Consider the following 16,635-nt stretch of genomic DNA (forward strand, 5'->3'; position numbering starts at 1 on the left):
AAGCAAATGTCCAAACACTAAATCAACTTCACTGCTATAAGATCATAAAAAGGCCATCGGCAGATAGAAAAGATCAGGCTCTTGTGTGTATTAGTTTTACTTTATGACCTGAACTCAAAAAAACGAGCCAAAGAATTCACTATTTTTTCAATGTTTACACTTTCTTTGCATGCAGTTGGTCTCAGAACTCAGAACTCATTTCAAACTATCAAATTTCACATTTACCAAAACAGCAGCGATTTCTATAAAATTTACCTTGATTAAATCAAAACATTTCCTTTACTAGTGCTTTTATTAAATGTCTACATTGTTCCTCTAAAATCTAAATAAAAAGTACTAAAACAATACCATTATTAATTCAAATGTTTAGGATCATGTTAAAATCTTGTTGAGAATAAAGGAATTTGCTCACCTAATCCTTTTTCCGTGTGTTTTTAACATCTTTACAACATATTTAATTCACTTTAAATGTCTATCCTAAGTTCAAAGTTACTGAATTAGAACTAACTGCATCAAACTGAAATCAATTTATTTATAATCTTTTTCTATGTTAAACAGTGATATTAAAACATTTTAAACTATTTTACTAATCAACTCAAAACTACTAATATTTGATGTATCACCATTTATTTAGCTAATGTTCCATAAACAGCATAAAGCACCAGACTACATAAAGCACACCAGGTTCTCTTCCTACAGTTTTCCTTTAAATTACAAAAGTGAAAATGTTAATTTGAAAATTACAAGAAAACTATGGATTTAATAAACAAAGTAACTTACTGAAAAAATCTTTAAAGACGTTTAACCAATCCATTTTGAATGTTTTCTTTTGTCAGTTTGTTACAGTCCAGGATAATTCTCAGTCAGCTTCCTGGTATGTTCTGCAACACTGAAACTCTCCACACCCTATCCATGTGACTTGGCCCACAACCAGGCAACAGGAAGATTTTCTGAGGCTCCTCTCTTTCCAAAATTCCCCCCTCCCCCACCCCTGACTGTAACAGAACCTGTAAAACAAGTATATCATGATGGCCACAAAGGTGACCTTATTATTCACTCTTATTTTAAAAGAAGCTTTACGTCATATATTTTCAACAGCTGAAAATATATTCACATATTCATTTTTCCTTTGTTTTCTTAACTTTCAAACAATGCCACTCCATCAGCACAATCATTGTGAAACAAATCCATTAATTATATGGGACATTTAAATTACCAAAAAGGCGCTTAGAAATTCTGAGGAGAGAAGGCTGTATGATGCAAAAGCTGGATTTACGTCACTATACAGGCTAACTACAGATCACTAACTTAAAATGTTTGTATGTAACTGGGCTTTAAAATTTGTATGCAGTAATACCTAAACCTGGGATATTTTTCCTCTTTGCTCTATGGTATTAGTTTTTTCACTACCTTTTGTTAATTACTTTCACATATGCTCTATTTCCAGGATACCAGCATTCTTTTAAAAAAGAACAAAAATGTCTACTTAGATGTGGTTCTAGTCCTTTCTGTGCCTTCATCACTATAAGGCATACTTTCTTCACAGAATTACCTTAATTATCCCCAATGCCTCTAATCAACATGCTTTAAATAAATGTCCAGTATTACAAATTCATGAGTATTATTGGTTCTAACTCTGGTAGTTTTTAGCTATTCAAGGAAAAACTCTTTCTGATTTGTCTCCCATTTTAAAGCTAATAATAATGGTCTTATTTGTAAAACCTTAAAATCTCAAAAAAAGGTAAGCTCACATACAGCAATTAAATATCAAGATAAAAATTCAGATGAATAACTCCATGTATTATATTTCATTTAGAACATGAGGAATGTTTTTAGCTCAGAAATCAAGATTCTAATACTTTGTCTTATTTTGAATTGTACTAAAAATTCTTGCTGTTTTACAGTGGTAAAAAATATTTGTCTTCTATTGCTGATGAATGAAAGAACACTCTAGTCTAGAATAACAATAATGTTAAATAAGAAATAAAAACTAAAATAAAGCAGTTAATTAGTAATATTTTATATCTGTCAGTCATACTATATTACTCCCAAGCTATCTTCACAGGGAGAAATTTTACTTTCTCTTCCATCTATATACAAAGAACCTTTGTATTCTGTTACTTAATAGTAACAGAATGTTTGCATGCTTGTCTAAGTACAAAAAAAAAATGAAATTCTGTCCCTCCCAATTCCTTCCTGTAAGCCAGGAGAATTTAATTAAAAAAAAAAGAGGCCACTTATCATCTGGGCATATTTCCTTCCTATCAGCTCAGCCAAGTCAAGTGTGGAGCAGGTTCCACTATTTCTGGCCCTAATGAGGGTCGTAAAAACAAACAAATGTTACAGTTAGAGTAAGAACAAATGAGAAAAAAAGAAAACCAAAACAGAAGAGAGATTAGCCTTATAAATGTTAATCTATAGTAGTGATCCACAGTTTAAAATTCTTTTGTCAAGAAAAAATGATTTGTTTTTTAAAGTGAAGTTCAAAATGTAAGCCATTAGATGTTAAAATACAGCAACGCACTGAGCAAAATAAGCTGCCTTAATTTCAAGGAGGCCATTCTGCCTCTCACTCATCTATCCCTCTCAATTAGATGCAGAATTTGCCTAAACTCCACCAGGCAGGCACTCATAGTTAAAAGAACCCCTGATAAATCAGTCCAATTCTGTTCCTTAGCACCACAACAGCTTGAACTTTGAATTCTGATCAGTCGCACCAGAGTTAGATTTACAGAAACTGTCCACTAGCACAATGTTCCCTGGTCTCCTGACTTGAACACGTACTATGAGCCAAACTTACCTCGTCTGGCCGAAATTCCAGTCCTGGCCTTTTCTTGTCAATTCTGCCCACTGTTGCTAAAATTCTGTACAAAGAACCAAGTTCTAATATCTGCTCAAAAGAAAGTATTGTTGCTGTTTTAATACAAAAACAACTTACCTAAGGTATCCTTTAGGTTTTTTACAATAGATGCTTTCCGAGCACTGTTTTTCCTTTCCACATAGTTAGAAGGCACAAACCCCGTTTTATTCATGGAATTTCGAACTCGCCACCAAGATTTAGAATCATCCAGAAGCCATAGTCTCTCATTCTTCTTAATGTCCAGCTCTTGTTCTTGTTGGGCCACATAATCAAATTTGGCTACTACCACCACTTCTTCTGCCATCTTTCAGTAGCTTCAGCACTGTAACAACATAGAAACTATTTTTATAAGGTTTTAGTCTACATACTTTTAAAAAGAGATACATCTAAAAAACCTAAGAGTACAGAATGGTTAAAAGTAAAAATATGGGGGGAAATATACCAGGCAAATACTAATCAAAACACAACTGGTGTAGCTGTAATAACAACACACACACAAAGACTTTAAGACAAAACCATCATCAATGATAAAGAAGTTTACCATAAATAATAAAGTTTTATTCAATGTCTACAACATCTAATTTTGTATGTAGCTATTGACATAGCTAAAAATAGATTGCTAGAACCATGAAGAAAAATGGACATCGACTGCCCCAGAGGACAAATTTTAACATAATCAAGGAGACAATAAAAATTAACAAAGCTAGAAAAGAATTGACATTATGAATCATCTGTTTGATCAATAAACATAAAATTTTATTTCCCAAAAGAAGAATACAAATGGACATATATAAAAATCTATCAAATGTTAGGCCATAAAAAAAGTCTCAACAACTTTCATGTTTTGATATTATACAACCACATTCTCTAACAACCTCACCAAAAAGATAGCTCTTTAAAAACCTCATATGTTTGGCCCTGGCTGGTGTGGCTCAGTGGATTGAACACCAGACTAAGAAGCTTAGAGTCGCCAGTTCAATTCCCAGTCAGGGCACATGCCTGGGTTGCAGGCCCACTAGGGGCCCCATGAGTGGCAACCACACACTGATGTTTCTCTCTCCCCCTTACCTTCTCTCTAAAAATAAATAAAATCTTTAAAACAAAAACCAACCTCATATGCTTTAGAAATCTTAAAACACTCATGACTAAAACAGTAAGTAACAGAATTTTGAAAATCTTAAAAGTAAAATAATAGAGACTATAGAGCCAACCTGTGGGATGCAGCAAAGTAAGTATACAGGGTGGGGCAAAAGTAGGTTTAAAGTTGTGAGTATGTTCATGTACACGCACAGTATGTATACTGTCTGGACCTTGTTTTCTCAGTTTAACAGTGTATGATGAAGATCATTCCACAGCAGTGTCTGAGGGTTCTTTTCTAATACAACTACTATTTCTAACTACTGCACAGTACTTTATCAGTAGAGAAGTACCAATTTCCTCAAGCAGACCTTACAGATGGATGATGGGTTGTTTTCAATCTATGGTATTAAACAATGCCGCAACGAAGAGTCTCATGTACGTCATTTAAACTTTCTTTTAATGTACCTTTGCATTCAAGTCAGAAGAACACTGAGTTGAAGCTTAAGGTTTATACAATGTTGTGAAATATGGCTAAATCCCTATCCAGAGGCTCTTTATCCCTTTCTACTCTCAATATGAGTGATGATTTCCTCATGGCCTTGCCAACAAACTGCATTGTTGATCTTTTGGATTTTTGCCAACTGGATAGTTAAAAAACAGTATTCTGAAGCAGTTTTCTTTGTATGTCTCCATTACAATGAGACTGAGCATCATTTCCCAAACTTAAGGGACATTTGCATTTATTTTCACGTGTGGACCACTTGTTCATTTTCTTAAGGTGTGGCTTTTCTTTTTTACTTTTTACAAGCTCTTTCTACAGTAAGAACACTTTGCCCTTTGATATAAATTACAAAAATTTCCAGTCTGTCATTTGTCTTTTAACTTGGCTATTATATTTTTAGGTACAAAAATTTTGAAGAACTTGACAACAGAGTTGTCAAAATTTCAAATGCACATTTCTTGCAACGAACAATCTACATTACTAGAGGAAAAAATGATGCAAATACCCAATGTCACATGTATAAAAATGTTTGCTGCTAATAATTGCGAAAAATCAGAAATGACATATATACCAAGAGTGTCTAAATTTTAAGTACTAGTATGGTAAAATGGCTAAGATATATTAAGCAAAAATGCAAATTTCAAAAAAAAAATGTGCTGCCCAGGCTAGTACAGCTCAGTGGACCAAAGGGTCGCAGTTCGATTCCCAGTCAGGGCATATGCCTGGGTTGCGGGCCAGGTCCCCACTGGAAGCTGTGTGAGAGGCAACCACACATTGATGTTTCTCTCCCTCTCTTTCTCTTTCCCTTCCAGTATCTCTAAAAAATTTTAAAAAATAAAGAAATAAAATACATATTAAAAATGTGCTAAGTATGGTTTTATTTTGGAAAAAATCCTATTACGTATATGCATTAAAAAATTCTAGGATATACAAAAAACTGTAAACACAATGGTAGCCTCAGTGAGTAATAAGACTGATAAATTTTCAGTCCCTATTCCACATATATGCATGGTTTGAGTATTTTATAATAGGTATGTATTACTTAATTTTTTAAAAATGTACTTTAAGAAAGAAAACTATCTGAAAGCTAGCCAATGGAATTTGCATCTGAACACAAAGTATGAAACATGGTAAGGAAATATGCAGAAGGTATGAGGGAAAAATAAATGTGAGAAAAGCAAGCAGGTGTAAAACTAAATCTGCTTCACAGGAGAATCACAACTAGAACCTAAACAATAGAACATAAAAAACAAATAAAGCACTTACACTTTAACTCTGATGATCATTTCTTCAGTTAAGTACCAGATAAAGGAGTTAATTTGAACTTAAAGAGTTCAAATAGTAGGGAAAACCATGTATCTTTAAACCAAGATACAAAGTGAAATGGCATGCTTAAACTACAAGAAGGACAGCAACTGAGGTCAACTGAGAAAGCAAAGAATGGTTCCCATCTCATGCCGACTCTGGAGCAGATACTTACATTAGAATGATGGGTGGAAACATTTGCATTGCATTAACAGACATTTTTCCCTGGCTTTCTTTGAACCACACTTAGTTCAAATTATATAAATTAAATGTGAAGTGATTTCACTGTACTTTGATGCAGCCATGATTGTAAAGGCTGTCAATTAATATTCTATATTCTTCTACAAAAGCTCGAGCTCCACATTCCCAACTCCACTCATGACATTTGTGCTTGGATACTCCTGGCTCCTATGCCTGCTTTCAGGAACTGGATTCCTGTCCTTTTGTTTTTGGGTCCTTGTACCTGGCAACAGAACCCAGGACCCTTATCAACCAGTGTCCAATTCCTGCTTGACATCAGAGTTGGATTTCCTTTACAGAATCTGAACTATTTTTTTCCTCACTGACCACTGCCCAGCTCTGATTATACAAAAATCATGGACCTCGAATTTGACATTAATCCCAGTTTACAGTACTCACAACCTGCTTGCCTTTTCTTCCTGGGATTATGTCTTGATCTCTCTTTTTCTAATTTACCTCCAACCTCATTTCCAAAATGAACCCATTCACACTCACTGATCATATGCTTGGCCTTTCCTTATCTGTTCATCATAACAACAGGACCAAACTGGTATTAAATAACTCAATTATTTCACTGTCACCAAGGACAACATGGAGCTTACTATTTTGGAGATCTTCATAAATTGCACTACTCTATTATTTGTTAGAAAGGAATCAGAAGATTGAGTTAAAGAACACCTACTAGCTTAAGAGCAGAGGTTTTTATACCCTCACAAAGGCTAGGAGTTGCTAAAGATTTGCAACTTCACACCAAAGAAATGTTTACTCAATGCCCATAACTCAGGTACTATCCTAGCATTTCCCTCTCAATAATCCTTTAAACTTTAAAAAGCATTATCCTCACTTTGCCAAGTATCACACAGATACTAAGAAGTTTTACCAACCCTGAAAAATAAGTGGTGGAAACTGGGAGTTCAAATTGAAGTCAAATGCATGTTCTTTGCACTTCCCCAGAATTCATGTACTTGTGATTACTATGCTCTCTTTTAAAAAGAGAACAGAAAAAGAGTGTACATGTAATAAATGAATGTAAACCAATTACCTACTAAATGAGCAATTCTCAAACTATTTGGTCTCAAAACCCCTCTACATACTTATAGATAAATTGAAGACCCAAAGAGTTTTTGCTTATGTCAGTCATATCTATTAATATTTATATTAGAGATTAAAAATGAGAAATGTCAGGCTATTTTAAAATTCAGTTAAACGTGACCATATTTAATCTAATACATTTAAAAATATTTTTATAAAAATTATACTTTCCAAATCAAAAACATTAGTTAAAAAAGTGGCATTATTTTACACCTTTGCAAATCTTCTAAATGTCTATCTTAAGAGAAGACAGGTGGATTTTCATATCTGTTTCTGCATTTAATGTGTAGCCAACATATTGTTTCAGCTAAACAGAAAAAAGAAAGAGTATTTTAAGTACTTTTGGATAACTGTGGATATTCCTTTTTCGTACTACACCAAAACTTGACAAGTGATAGTTTCTTAAACAATATAGTTTCTAATGTGGAATCTAAAACTACATAAGTGACCTTTTCCTATATTAAGATTCATTGGCCTAGTATTTTTTAAATATATTTTATTGATTATGCCATTACAGTTGTCCCATTTCCCCCCTTCATTCCCCTCCAACCTGCATACCCCTCCCCCCACTTTAGTTCATGTCCATGTGTCTTAAGTTCTTTAGCTTCTACATTACCAATACTATTCTTGCCCTCCCCCTATCTATTTTCTACCTATTGTCTATGCTACTTATTCTCTGTACCTTCTCCCCACCTCTCCTCCTCTCACTCCCCTGTTGCTAACCCTCCTTGTGATCTCTATTTCTATGGTTCTGCTCCTGATCTAGCTGTCCTCTTAGTTTGCTTTTAAATTTGGTTGTGAGTTTGCTGTCCTTTCACTGTTCATATTTTTATCTTCTTTTTCTTAGACAAGTCCCTTTAACATTTCATATAATAAGGGCTTGGTGATGATGAACTCTTTGAACTTGACCTTATCTAAGAAGCACTTTATCTGCCCTTCCATTCTAAATGAAAGCTTTGCTGGATAGAGCAATCTTAGATGTAGGTCCTTGCCTTTCATGACTTGGAATGCTTCTTTCCAGCTCCTTCTTGCCTAGAAGGTCTCTTTTCAGAAATCAGCTGAAAGTCTGATGGGCACTCCTTTGTAGGTGACTGTCCCCTTATCTCTTGCTGCTTCTAGTATTCTCCCCTTCATTTTAATCTTGGCTAATGTAATGATGATGTGCCTTGGTGTGTTCCTCTGTGGGTCCACCTTCTTTGGGACTCTCTGAGCTTCCTGGACATCCTCAAAGTCTATTGCCTTTGCCAGATTGGGGAAGTTCTCCTTTATTATTTGTTCAAATTAAGTTTTCCACTTGTTGCTGTTCCTCTTCCCCTTCTGGTACCCCTATAATTCGGATGTTGTAATGTTTAAAGAAAATCCTGGAGGTTCCTAAGCCTCTCCTCATTTTTTTTTTTTGAATTCTTATTTCTTCATTCTTTCCTGGTTGGATGTTTCTTTCTTCCTTCTGGTCCACTCCATTGATTTGAGTCCCAGTTTCCTTTCCATCACTATTGGTTCCCTGTGCATTTTCCTTCATTTCACTTAGTGTAGCCTTCATTTTTTTATCTAATTTGCGACTAAAATCAACCAGTTCAGTGAGCATCCTGATCAGTACTTTGAACTGTGCATCTGATAGGCTGGCTATCTCTTGGTCGCTTAGAAGTACTGGCTCTGGGGCTTTGAGCTGTTCTTCTGCTTGAGCCGTAATATTTTGGTGTTTGCCCCTGTTACATATGAGGAGCGAAAGCTTAGGTGTTCACCAGGTCAGGGCAACCCAGTTGCTGGGTTGTGACTGGGGGCAGGGTCAGAGAGGGAGCAATGGTGTTTGTTACACTCTCGGATTTTGGTTCCCTTTGCTGCTTCCCACAAGCAATTTGGGCCCTTCTGGTGCTGGTTCCCGGGTGGGTGGGCTTGTGTTCATTCTAGGATCCTGTGGGTCTCCCCAACGAACTCTCCTGTGAGGCTAGAAGCCTCTCCCGGCACCTCAACCTCTGAAAGTTTTTCCAGTCAGTGCTTTTAGGCTTTATTTCCTGGTGCTGGGGCCCTGGGTTGTGCTCACTGTCTTTTTTTTTTTGACTAGTTTCTCTGGACACAAATGCGTGTCCGCAGTCAGCCAGCCTCCCCGCGAGCCTTACTGGGCTTTCACCCCTTGCCTGCCCACGTCACCAATCACCCCCTCCTCCTGCCAGGACCCCTCTCACCCGGCCACGGACTCTGCCCCTCTTACCAGTCTGGGTGAATGGTTCGTTGTTGTCAGACTTCAGTACTGCAAGGTCCTTCAGACAATTTTCTGTCTGTTAGGTTGTGTTTTTGTTTCTAAATCTTTGTTGTCCTTAAATTTGGTTGTGCGAGGAGGTACAGTATTTCCACCTACTACTCCATCTTGGCTGGAAGTCTGGCCTAGTATTTTTTAATTTCAGGAAAGACAGGTGTAAGCCCACTACAATGTGTCTGTCCAACAGCTTACAACTAAAATCTTCAGAAAAGCTAAAAAGAATCAGATACCTGAGGACTCTGAAAATGAAGTAACAGCAGGCAGACTGGGGAGGGAAATCAATGGGAAAAAAAGACCAATACAGTGATAGTAAATTTCCTATTGGTTCCCCCATGTTTTATTTCCTCATTTTGGCCCAAAGGCAGGCAGACAGGGGAATTGTACAGCAGGTAGAGCTGGGAAAAAACAGGAGCTCATCTGGTTAAAAGAGGAAAACTCCCTGGTGGGGTTTTCCCCCCTCTCCCAGCCCTGTCCTCCTGAGGCCAGCCTCAGCTATGGATTTGCACTGCTGCCACAATGGTGGAGTACACACACTTTAAGATCCCAAGAGAAAACCTATTTTTCTGGATTTAGGAACCAAGAAGAAGAAGGAACCAGGTAGAACAAAGAATATGGGGAAACACACACTATTTTTCTTCACTTTTAACTCACCATTTTACCACTAAGGCAGGTGGTCATGCCTATAATTGAGCAACAACATGGAAGACTGAAATTCTAATAAGAGAACCCAATATTCCTGGCCAAAAAAAAAACTAGAATGAGGAATTACCGGGAACTGGAAAATATGGATAAAATTCCCATGACAAAAGAGCTAGAGAAAGTAATCTATGACAAACACTCTCTCTTTGATCATTCTGTAGTCAGGTTCTTCTGAGACGTCTTCTTGACACAGCCTATAAAAACTGTAGATTCTCTCCCTGACTGGTATGGCTCAGTTAGTTGGAGCATAGTTCCGTACACCAAAAAGGTTGTATGTTCAATTCCCAGGAAGGGCACATGCCTAGGTTGCAGGTTCAATCCCCAATGCAGGAGCCTATGTGAGGCAACCAATTGATATTTCTCTGTTACACTAATATTTCTCTCTCTCTCTAAGCAATGAAAAAATATCCTTAGGTGAGGATTAAAAAACAAACAAACAAAAAAAAACCCAAATGTAGATTCTCAGCATAAATAATTTAGTCTATCCTCTCATACTTATACAGTAGTAAGTTTCTAATGGCTTAAAGCGGCATCCCCCAGATGAAAACTAAGATCAGTGCTGCCACAAGAATTTACTGTTTGTTTTAGCCAAAACTTGGTCATAGGCAGTTAAGTTCTCAAACCCATTCTCAGAGCAGTCAATTTAGAAAGTATTATACTTTCTCTATCCCTTTGAGATAAGAATCTTGTAGCACCTAGAACTGTCTTCTCAAGGACTTGAGAGCCATCTCTTTAAAATGGAAACATTCAAGTTGACTTTCACTCTTGCTTCCAGTCCCTGTAGAAAAGTAAGGGCACAACTTTTGGTGGGTGCCCTGCCCTAACTTGCGCCATTACCGCTCATCATGAAGTTTGTTTCTCATCTAGATAAGTACCAATTACTAACTTAGGTGGCCTAGTCACATGGACAAATCCCCTTTAACACCACATGGCACCTTTTCCTTTGCATGCTGCAGCTTTCAAAGTCTCCTGCCTTGTTTTGGCAAAGCTGAATTCAGTTCACCCTAGACTTGCATCCTATTGAACTATTTATTGAATAAAATCCATCCTCAGCAATTTAACTAGTAGTATTAAAGCTTTGTTAACCTTTAATATCTGTAAATCTGGTCATGAACCAATATAAGTACTGGGCTCCCCCCCAAGTGTGGACATGCATGACTCACCCAGAGCAACTTCCAGTCCTGCAAGGTCCATTAATGGTAAGTGCCCTATACAAGTGTACCATTTTTTATCTTTTATATCATATTTTTACTCTTTAGATATGTTTAGATACACAAACACTTACCAACTGCCTATACTATTCAGTATAGTTACATGCTATACTGTTTTGAAGCACAGGAGCAATAGGATATACCATATAACATACATGTACAGTAGGCTATTCCACCTGTGTTAATTACATCCTATGTGTAAATATATTCTATAATGTTCATACAACTATGAAGTCACCTAATGATATTTTTCTCAGAATGTAACACCATCATCGGGTGGCACATGACTGTGTTCACAAAGCCCAGGGATTAGGTAATGGAAATATCTTTTGGGAGGAAATATATTATAACAGAAAAGAAGACTATATTAATCTGAAGACAGATCAATACAAAATATCCAATCTAAAGGAAAGGGGAAAATATTTTGAAAAAGAACAGGGCTTCAGGGACCATGGGACAATATCAAAAGAGCTACTACTCATGTATTAGGTTCCATGTCCCCACCCCCAAAAAGATACCAGTAAAAAAAAAAAAAACAACACTTCAAATAATGGCTGAAATTTCTGGAAGTTTGCAAAAGACATAAATTTACAGATTCAAGAAACTGAGAAACCTCAAACAGGGTAATTTCAGACCATGTCCAGGCACATCATAATCTAGCTGCTAAATACAACAGATAAAAGGAAAATCCTAAAAGCAGCCAGAAAAAAACAACACAACACATACAGGGCAGTGATTCTCAGTTGGATATTACTGGTATCTTGCATCCAAGGGAATATTTGACAATATCTGGAGTCATTTTCTATAGTCGCAGTTAGGGGGCAGAGGAAAGGGGAGCTGCTACTGTGTATAGAGGCCAAGGATACTGCTCAAGATCCCATGATAAACATATCATGACAGACCTCCACAGTAAGGAATTATCCAGTCCACGGTGCTGACAGATAAGAAACCATGAACCACATCTCTAAAATGTTTAAAGAAAATAACTGGCAAACCAGAATTCTACTGTAATATATTTGTGAAACTATCCTTAAAGAATGAAATAAAATAGACATTCTCAGATAAAGAAAAACTAAGACACTTTCAGACTTCCAGTCAAGACAGAGGTGTAGGTAAACATAGCTTGCCTCCTTACACAACCACTGCAGAAATAACCAAACTACAAAACTACTATCACCCAGAATCATCAGAATATCAAACTGTATGGGAGTGGAGGGGTGGAAACATGGAATTGTTACAGAACAGACCCGAGGCGGTGGGGGAGAGTGAATGACATGCTATTACCAAATGGACCTACCCTTGTACTCCAGGGGTCCCCTACCCCGTACTAGGTTTGCCTTGCCCACCACCAGGGAAAGACGTCTCTCAATGTAAGAAACTGGTGAAAAGGAAAGGGATTATTTAAAGAGTTATACGAACTTAAGAGTAGTAACTTAGTGTCTTCACTGAGATCCCAAAGTCCTTTTGAATACCCATAAATGCACAGTCCTTCCTTCCCCCTCTGCCCAGTCCGGGGTACCATATCTCAGAAAAAGAATTAGAAGTCCGTGGTTCTTCTCTGCCCAAGCCACAAGGTTCCAAAAAGACCCTGCATAGCTGCTGCGCCTGGATTTAAATCCCAGCGCCAATCTTCCTCTGCCCCAACATTTCTGACTCTGCCCACAATTGGCCCCAGATGCCAGCATTTGTTAGCTGTGGCCCTGTGGTGTGGAGCCAGTCATCTCCAAGCTCTTACACAGACTCTGTAACCAGCAGGAGTTGCCCATCCCCCTGGCTCAAAGCATGGCCACAGCTGTTTAACATATCTATGAAAAACAGTTAAAGGTTATAAGTATGTTAAACTACCATTCTAGAGGTTATCTACAAAACTGTTGCTTTTCAAAACAACTCTCAATGGCCTTGCTCCATGCGTCCCATCTCCCAGCTCAGACATGTGGGGGTGAGGACATCTTATACATATATATTGTTTTCCTAATATTTCCTGGACATTGAGTTCTGGACCCCATTACAAACCTGTGTTTACCTCCCTCCCCCGCCACATTGGCTGCACCCTGTTACAGAATGAGTGGTCCCACACCCACGTATGTTAGATAAAAATTGGGATGGATACCTTGGGAGCAAGGGGTCCCAGCCCCATACCAGACCACCCAGCACAGGGTTCAAGTTGCAGGAAGGTAAGTCCCCATAACTTCTGGCTATAAAAACCAGTGGGGGTAAAAACCAGCAGAAGAAACTATGGGATTCCCAAAAGTTTCCCCTTAAAGGGTTCACAATGGACTTAAGACCTACACAGACTCACTCCCTCTGGGTTTCAGCACTGGGGCAGCAGCTGAAAGGTCACCAGTGGCACACAAGGAGAAATTGAAGTGTCTGGCATCAGGACGAGCTTCTTCCCAGACAACTCCAGAGGGCAGGCAGCAGTACTGTCCCCCTTTTGAGCCCTTCTGCACACAGAGCCACAGAGTGGCAACACCATATTGGATACTCTATCACCCAGTTCACCCAGTTGCCCCACCCTGGCAATTATCTGAAGCTCTGCCCCATCCAACTTACCAGTGTGCTTTTCTACAATAGGCCATGCTACTAAAGACAGGGAGTCAAAGCAGCTCTACCTAATATGTGGAAACAAACACAAGGAGGCTGCCAAAATGAGCAAGGAAATATGGCCCAAATGAAAGAACATAACAAAACTAGAGAAAGAACTAAACAAAATGGAGATAAGCCATCTATCCAATGCAGAGTTCAAAATATTGGTTATTAGGATGCTCAAGGAACTAACTGGGTACTTCAATCGCATAAAAAAGATCCAGCCATAAATGAAGGTTACACTAAGTGAAATAAAGAAAAATGTACAGAAACCAACAGTGGAGTGGATGAAGCTGAGAATCTAATCAATGATTTGGAACCTAAGGAAGCAAAAACCAAACGATAAGAACAGCAAAAAGAAAAAGAAATCCAAAAGAACAAGGAAAGGCTCAGGAACATCTGGTCAAATGTACCAACATTGAAAACATAGGGGTCTCAGAAGGAGAAGAGAAAGAGCAGAAAATTAAAAACTTACTTGAAAAAGTAATGAAAGAAAGCTTCCTTTATTTGGCAAAGGAAATACACATACAAGACTAGGAAGAACACAGAGTCCCAGACAAAGAGGACCACAACGAGACACATCATAATTAAAATGCCAAGGGTTAAAGATAAAGAGAAAACCTTAAAAGTAGCAAGAGAAAAGAAGAGAGTTACCTACAAAGGAGTTCCCATAAGACTGTAAGCTGATTTCTCAAATGAAATTTTACAGGCTAGACGGGACTGGCAAGAAGTATTCAAAGTCATGAAAAGCAAGGACCTACGACTTGGAATTACTCTATCTAGAAAAATTATCATTTAGAATTGAAGGGGAGATAGAGTGCTTCCAAGACAAGGTAGAGCTAAAGGAGTTCATCATCACGAAGCCATTATTAAATGGCATATCAAAGGGGCTTAAGAAAAAGATAAAAACTATGAACATTAAAATGGCAATAAATCCATAACTATGTCAACTGAATCTAAAAAACAAACTAAGTAAACAAGCAGAACAGAAACAAAACCATGGATATGGAGATCATTTGGAGGGCTATCAATTGGGTGGGGGAAAGGAGAGAATGGGGAAAAGGTACAGGGATTAACAAGTACAAATTGGTAGGTATAGAATAGACAGGGGAATGTTAAGAGCAGTACAGGAAATGGAGTAACTAAAGAACTTTTTTGCATGACCCATGGACATGAACTAAGGAGGGACTGCCGGAGGGATGGGGAGTATCAGGTGGAGGGGAGCAAAGAGGGAAAACTTGGGACAACTGTAATGGCATAATCAATAAAATATATTTTTAAAAAAGAAAAAGAAAAACTAGGCCACTTGGCACTAAAAACATAAGGGAGTACTCCTGCTATGGTCTGAATGTTTGTGCACCTCCTACCCCAAATTCAGGTTGAAATCCTAACCCCCATAAGGTTAGATATTAGTAGGTAGGACCTTTGGGAAGTAATTAGGTTATCAGGGTGGAGCTCCCAGAAATGGGACCAGTGTTCTTATAAAAAAGATCCCAGAGTTCCTGAAACCCTATTCATTATGTGAGGATATAACAAAGGAGGGACCTCACCAGACTATGCTGGTACCCTTATATCAGACTTCCAGTTTCCAGACTTCTGAGCAGTAAATTTCTGTGGTATTTTGTTACAGCAGCCCAAACATACTTAGAAAACTGACACCAAGAAGTGAGGCTACTGCTGTAATAAATACTTCATTTGTGGAAGCAGCTTTTTAACTGTATCATGGGAAGAGGCTAGAAGAGTCTGGAGGTACATGCTAAAAAAAGTCTACATTGCCATTGCAGGGGAGCAAAATTTGCCATCCCCAAATACTTTTTTGGCATAAGGATTATTTTAAGTTGGTTAATTTTTAAGACACTACTAGTAGACATTTAAAAAAATAAAAAGAGCTCTGAAAACCAGGTAGAATTACTCTTTGTAAGAGATATTTATAAGGGAAATCTTCATTTGTAAGGGTGTCTCCCTAGCTGTACCATAAAGAGGAGGATGTCTAAAATTCTAGAGACTAGTATTAATGGAAAAGGCATGGACTTAAATCTGCCTAACAATCTTACTCTTATTTATAGTGCTTTTCCTGGTAACCTCCTGTAACTGACTCCCCACCCCCAACATCTTTTGCCTTTAGCTGAAGATAGTATTTATAGTGAATGGCATTTACCATTTTGATGAGTTACTCAGTTATGCTGGGTTGCTCCCATGAAAGACAAGGTATACATGTTATTAAACTTGAATTTGTTTTTTTGCCTGCTAATCTGTTTTATGTCAATTTGATTACTAGACTAGCCAGAAAAACCTAGAAGGAACTGTCAATGTAAGAATATAAAATATGTGGGGAATTTTTATAAAAATTTACTTGAGCCAAACAAAAGATACACCTAGATGCAATCTTTGAATAGAACGAGAAAAATGCTTCCTTGAACAGTCTGTAGTTTCTTTTAGAAATCTGGAATTAAGGAGGGAACAGAGGAAGATTAAAGGAAAGCAAGAAAAAGGAAGGCAGAGACTGGATTACAGGATAATTAGGAAGATTATGTGCTCTCTTGAAGGTGGTTAATCCTCAAGGGTTGTGAAAAAGGATTACTCTGGCATTTCAAAGGTGTGTTAACTTAGATGCACAAAAACAAGGACAAAGGTTGCTTAAGGCAAAAATAAACCTTTTACTAAAGAAGTTATATACCTGGGGGTGATTATCCACCATGACCTGTCCAATTACAAATTTATGATCAGATCACCCCATGAGGTTACTTTCTTCATCCACAGGTCTGTTGAGGGCAATGTCTCCTGAGGGCACAGAAGGAGAAGA

The 16,635-nt window shown here is 37.7% G+C and overlaps 1 protein-coding gene across 3 annotated transcripts in view; it reads right to left on the reverse strand.

The window, feature by feature from the left end:
- The window catches only part of NCK1 (NCK adaptor protein 1), an 83,808-nt gene that overhangs the window by 20,863 nt on the left and 46,310 nt on the right, over positions 1 to 16,635 (reverse strand). The window contains exons 2-3 of one of the 3 annotated variants that reach the window (XM_037061218.1): positions 16,512 to 16,613; positions 2,939 to 3,186 (exon numbers count right to left, since the gene is read on the reverse strand). In XM_037061218.1, coding sequence (XP_036917113.1) covers positions 2,939 to 3,164 — 226 coding nt within the window. In that variant the 5' untranslated portion in view covers positions 3,165 to 3,186; positions 16,512 to 16,613. Of the gene's footprint in view, positions 1 to 780; positions 893 to 2,938; positions 3,187 to 16,511; positions 16,614 to 16,635 lie in introns of those variants that run through there. The other 2 variants (XM_037061219.1, XM_037061220.1) reach the window with 2 other exon arrangements.

The sequence above is a fragment of the Sturnira hondurensis genome, unplaced genomic scaffold (genome assembly GCF_014824575.4).
Source record: "Sturnira hondurensis isolate 20B ecotype Veracruz unplaced genomic scaffold, ASM1482457v3 Scaffold0013299, whole genome shotgun sequence".
NCBI classification, from domain to species: domain Eukaryota; kingdom Metazoa; phylum Chordata; class Mammalia; order Chiroptera; family Phyllostomidae; genus Sturnira; species Sturnira hondurensis.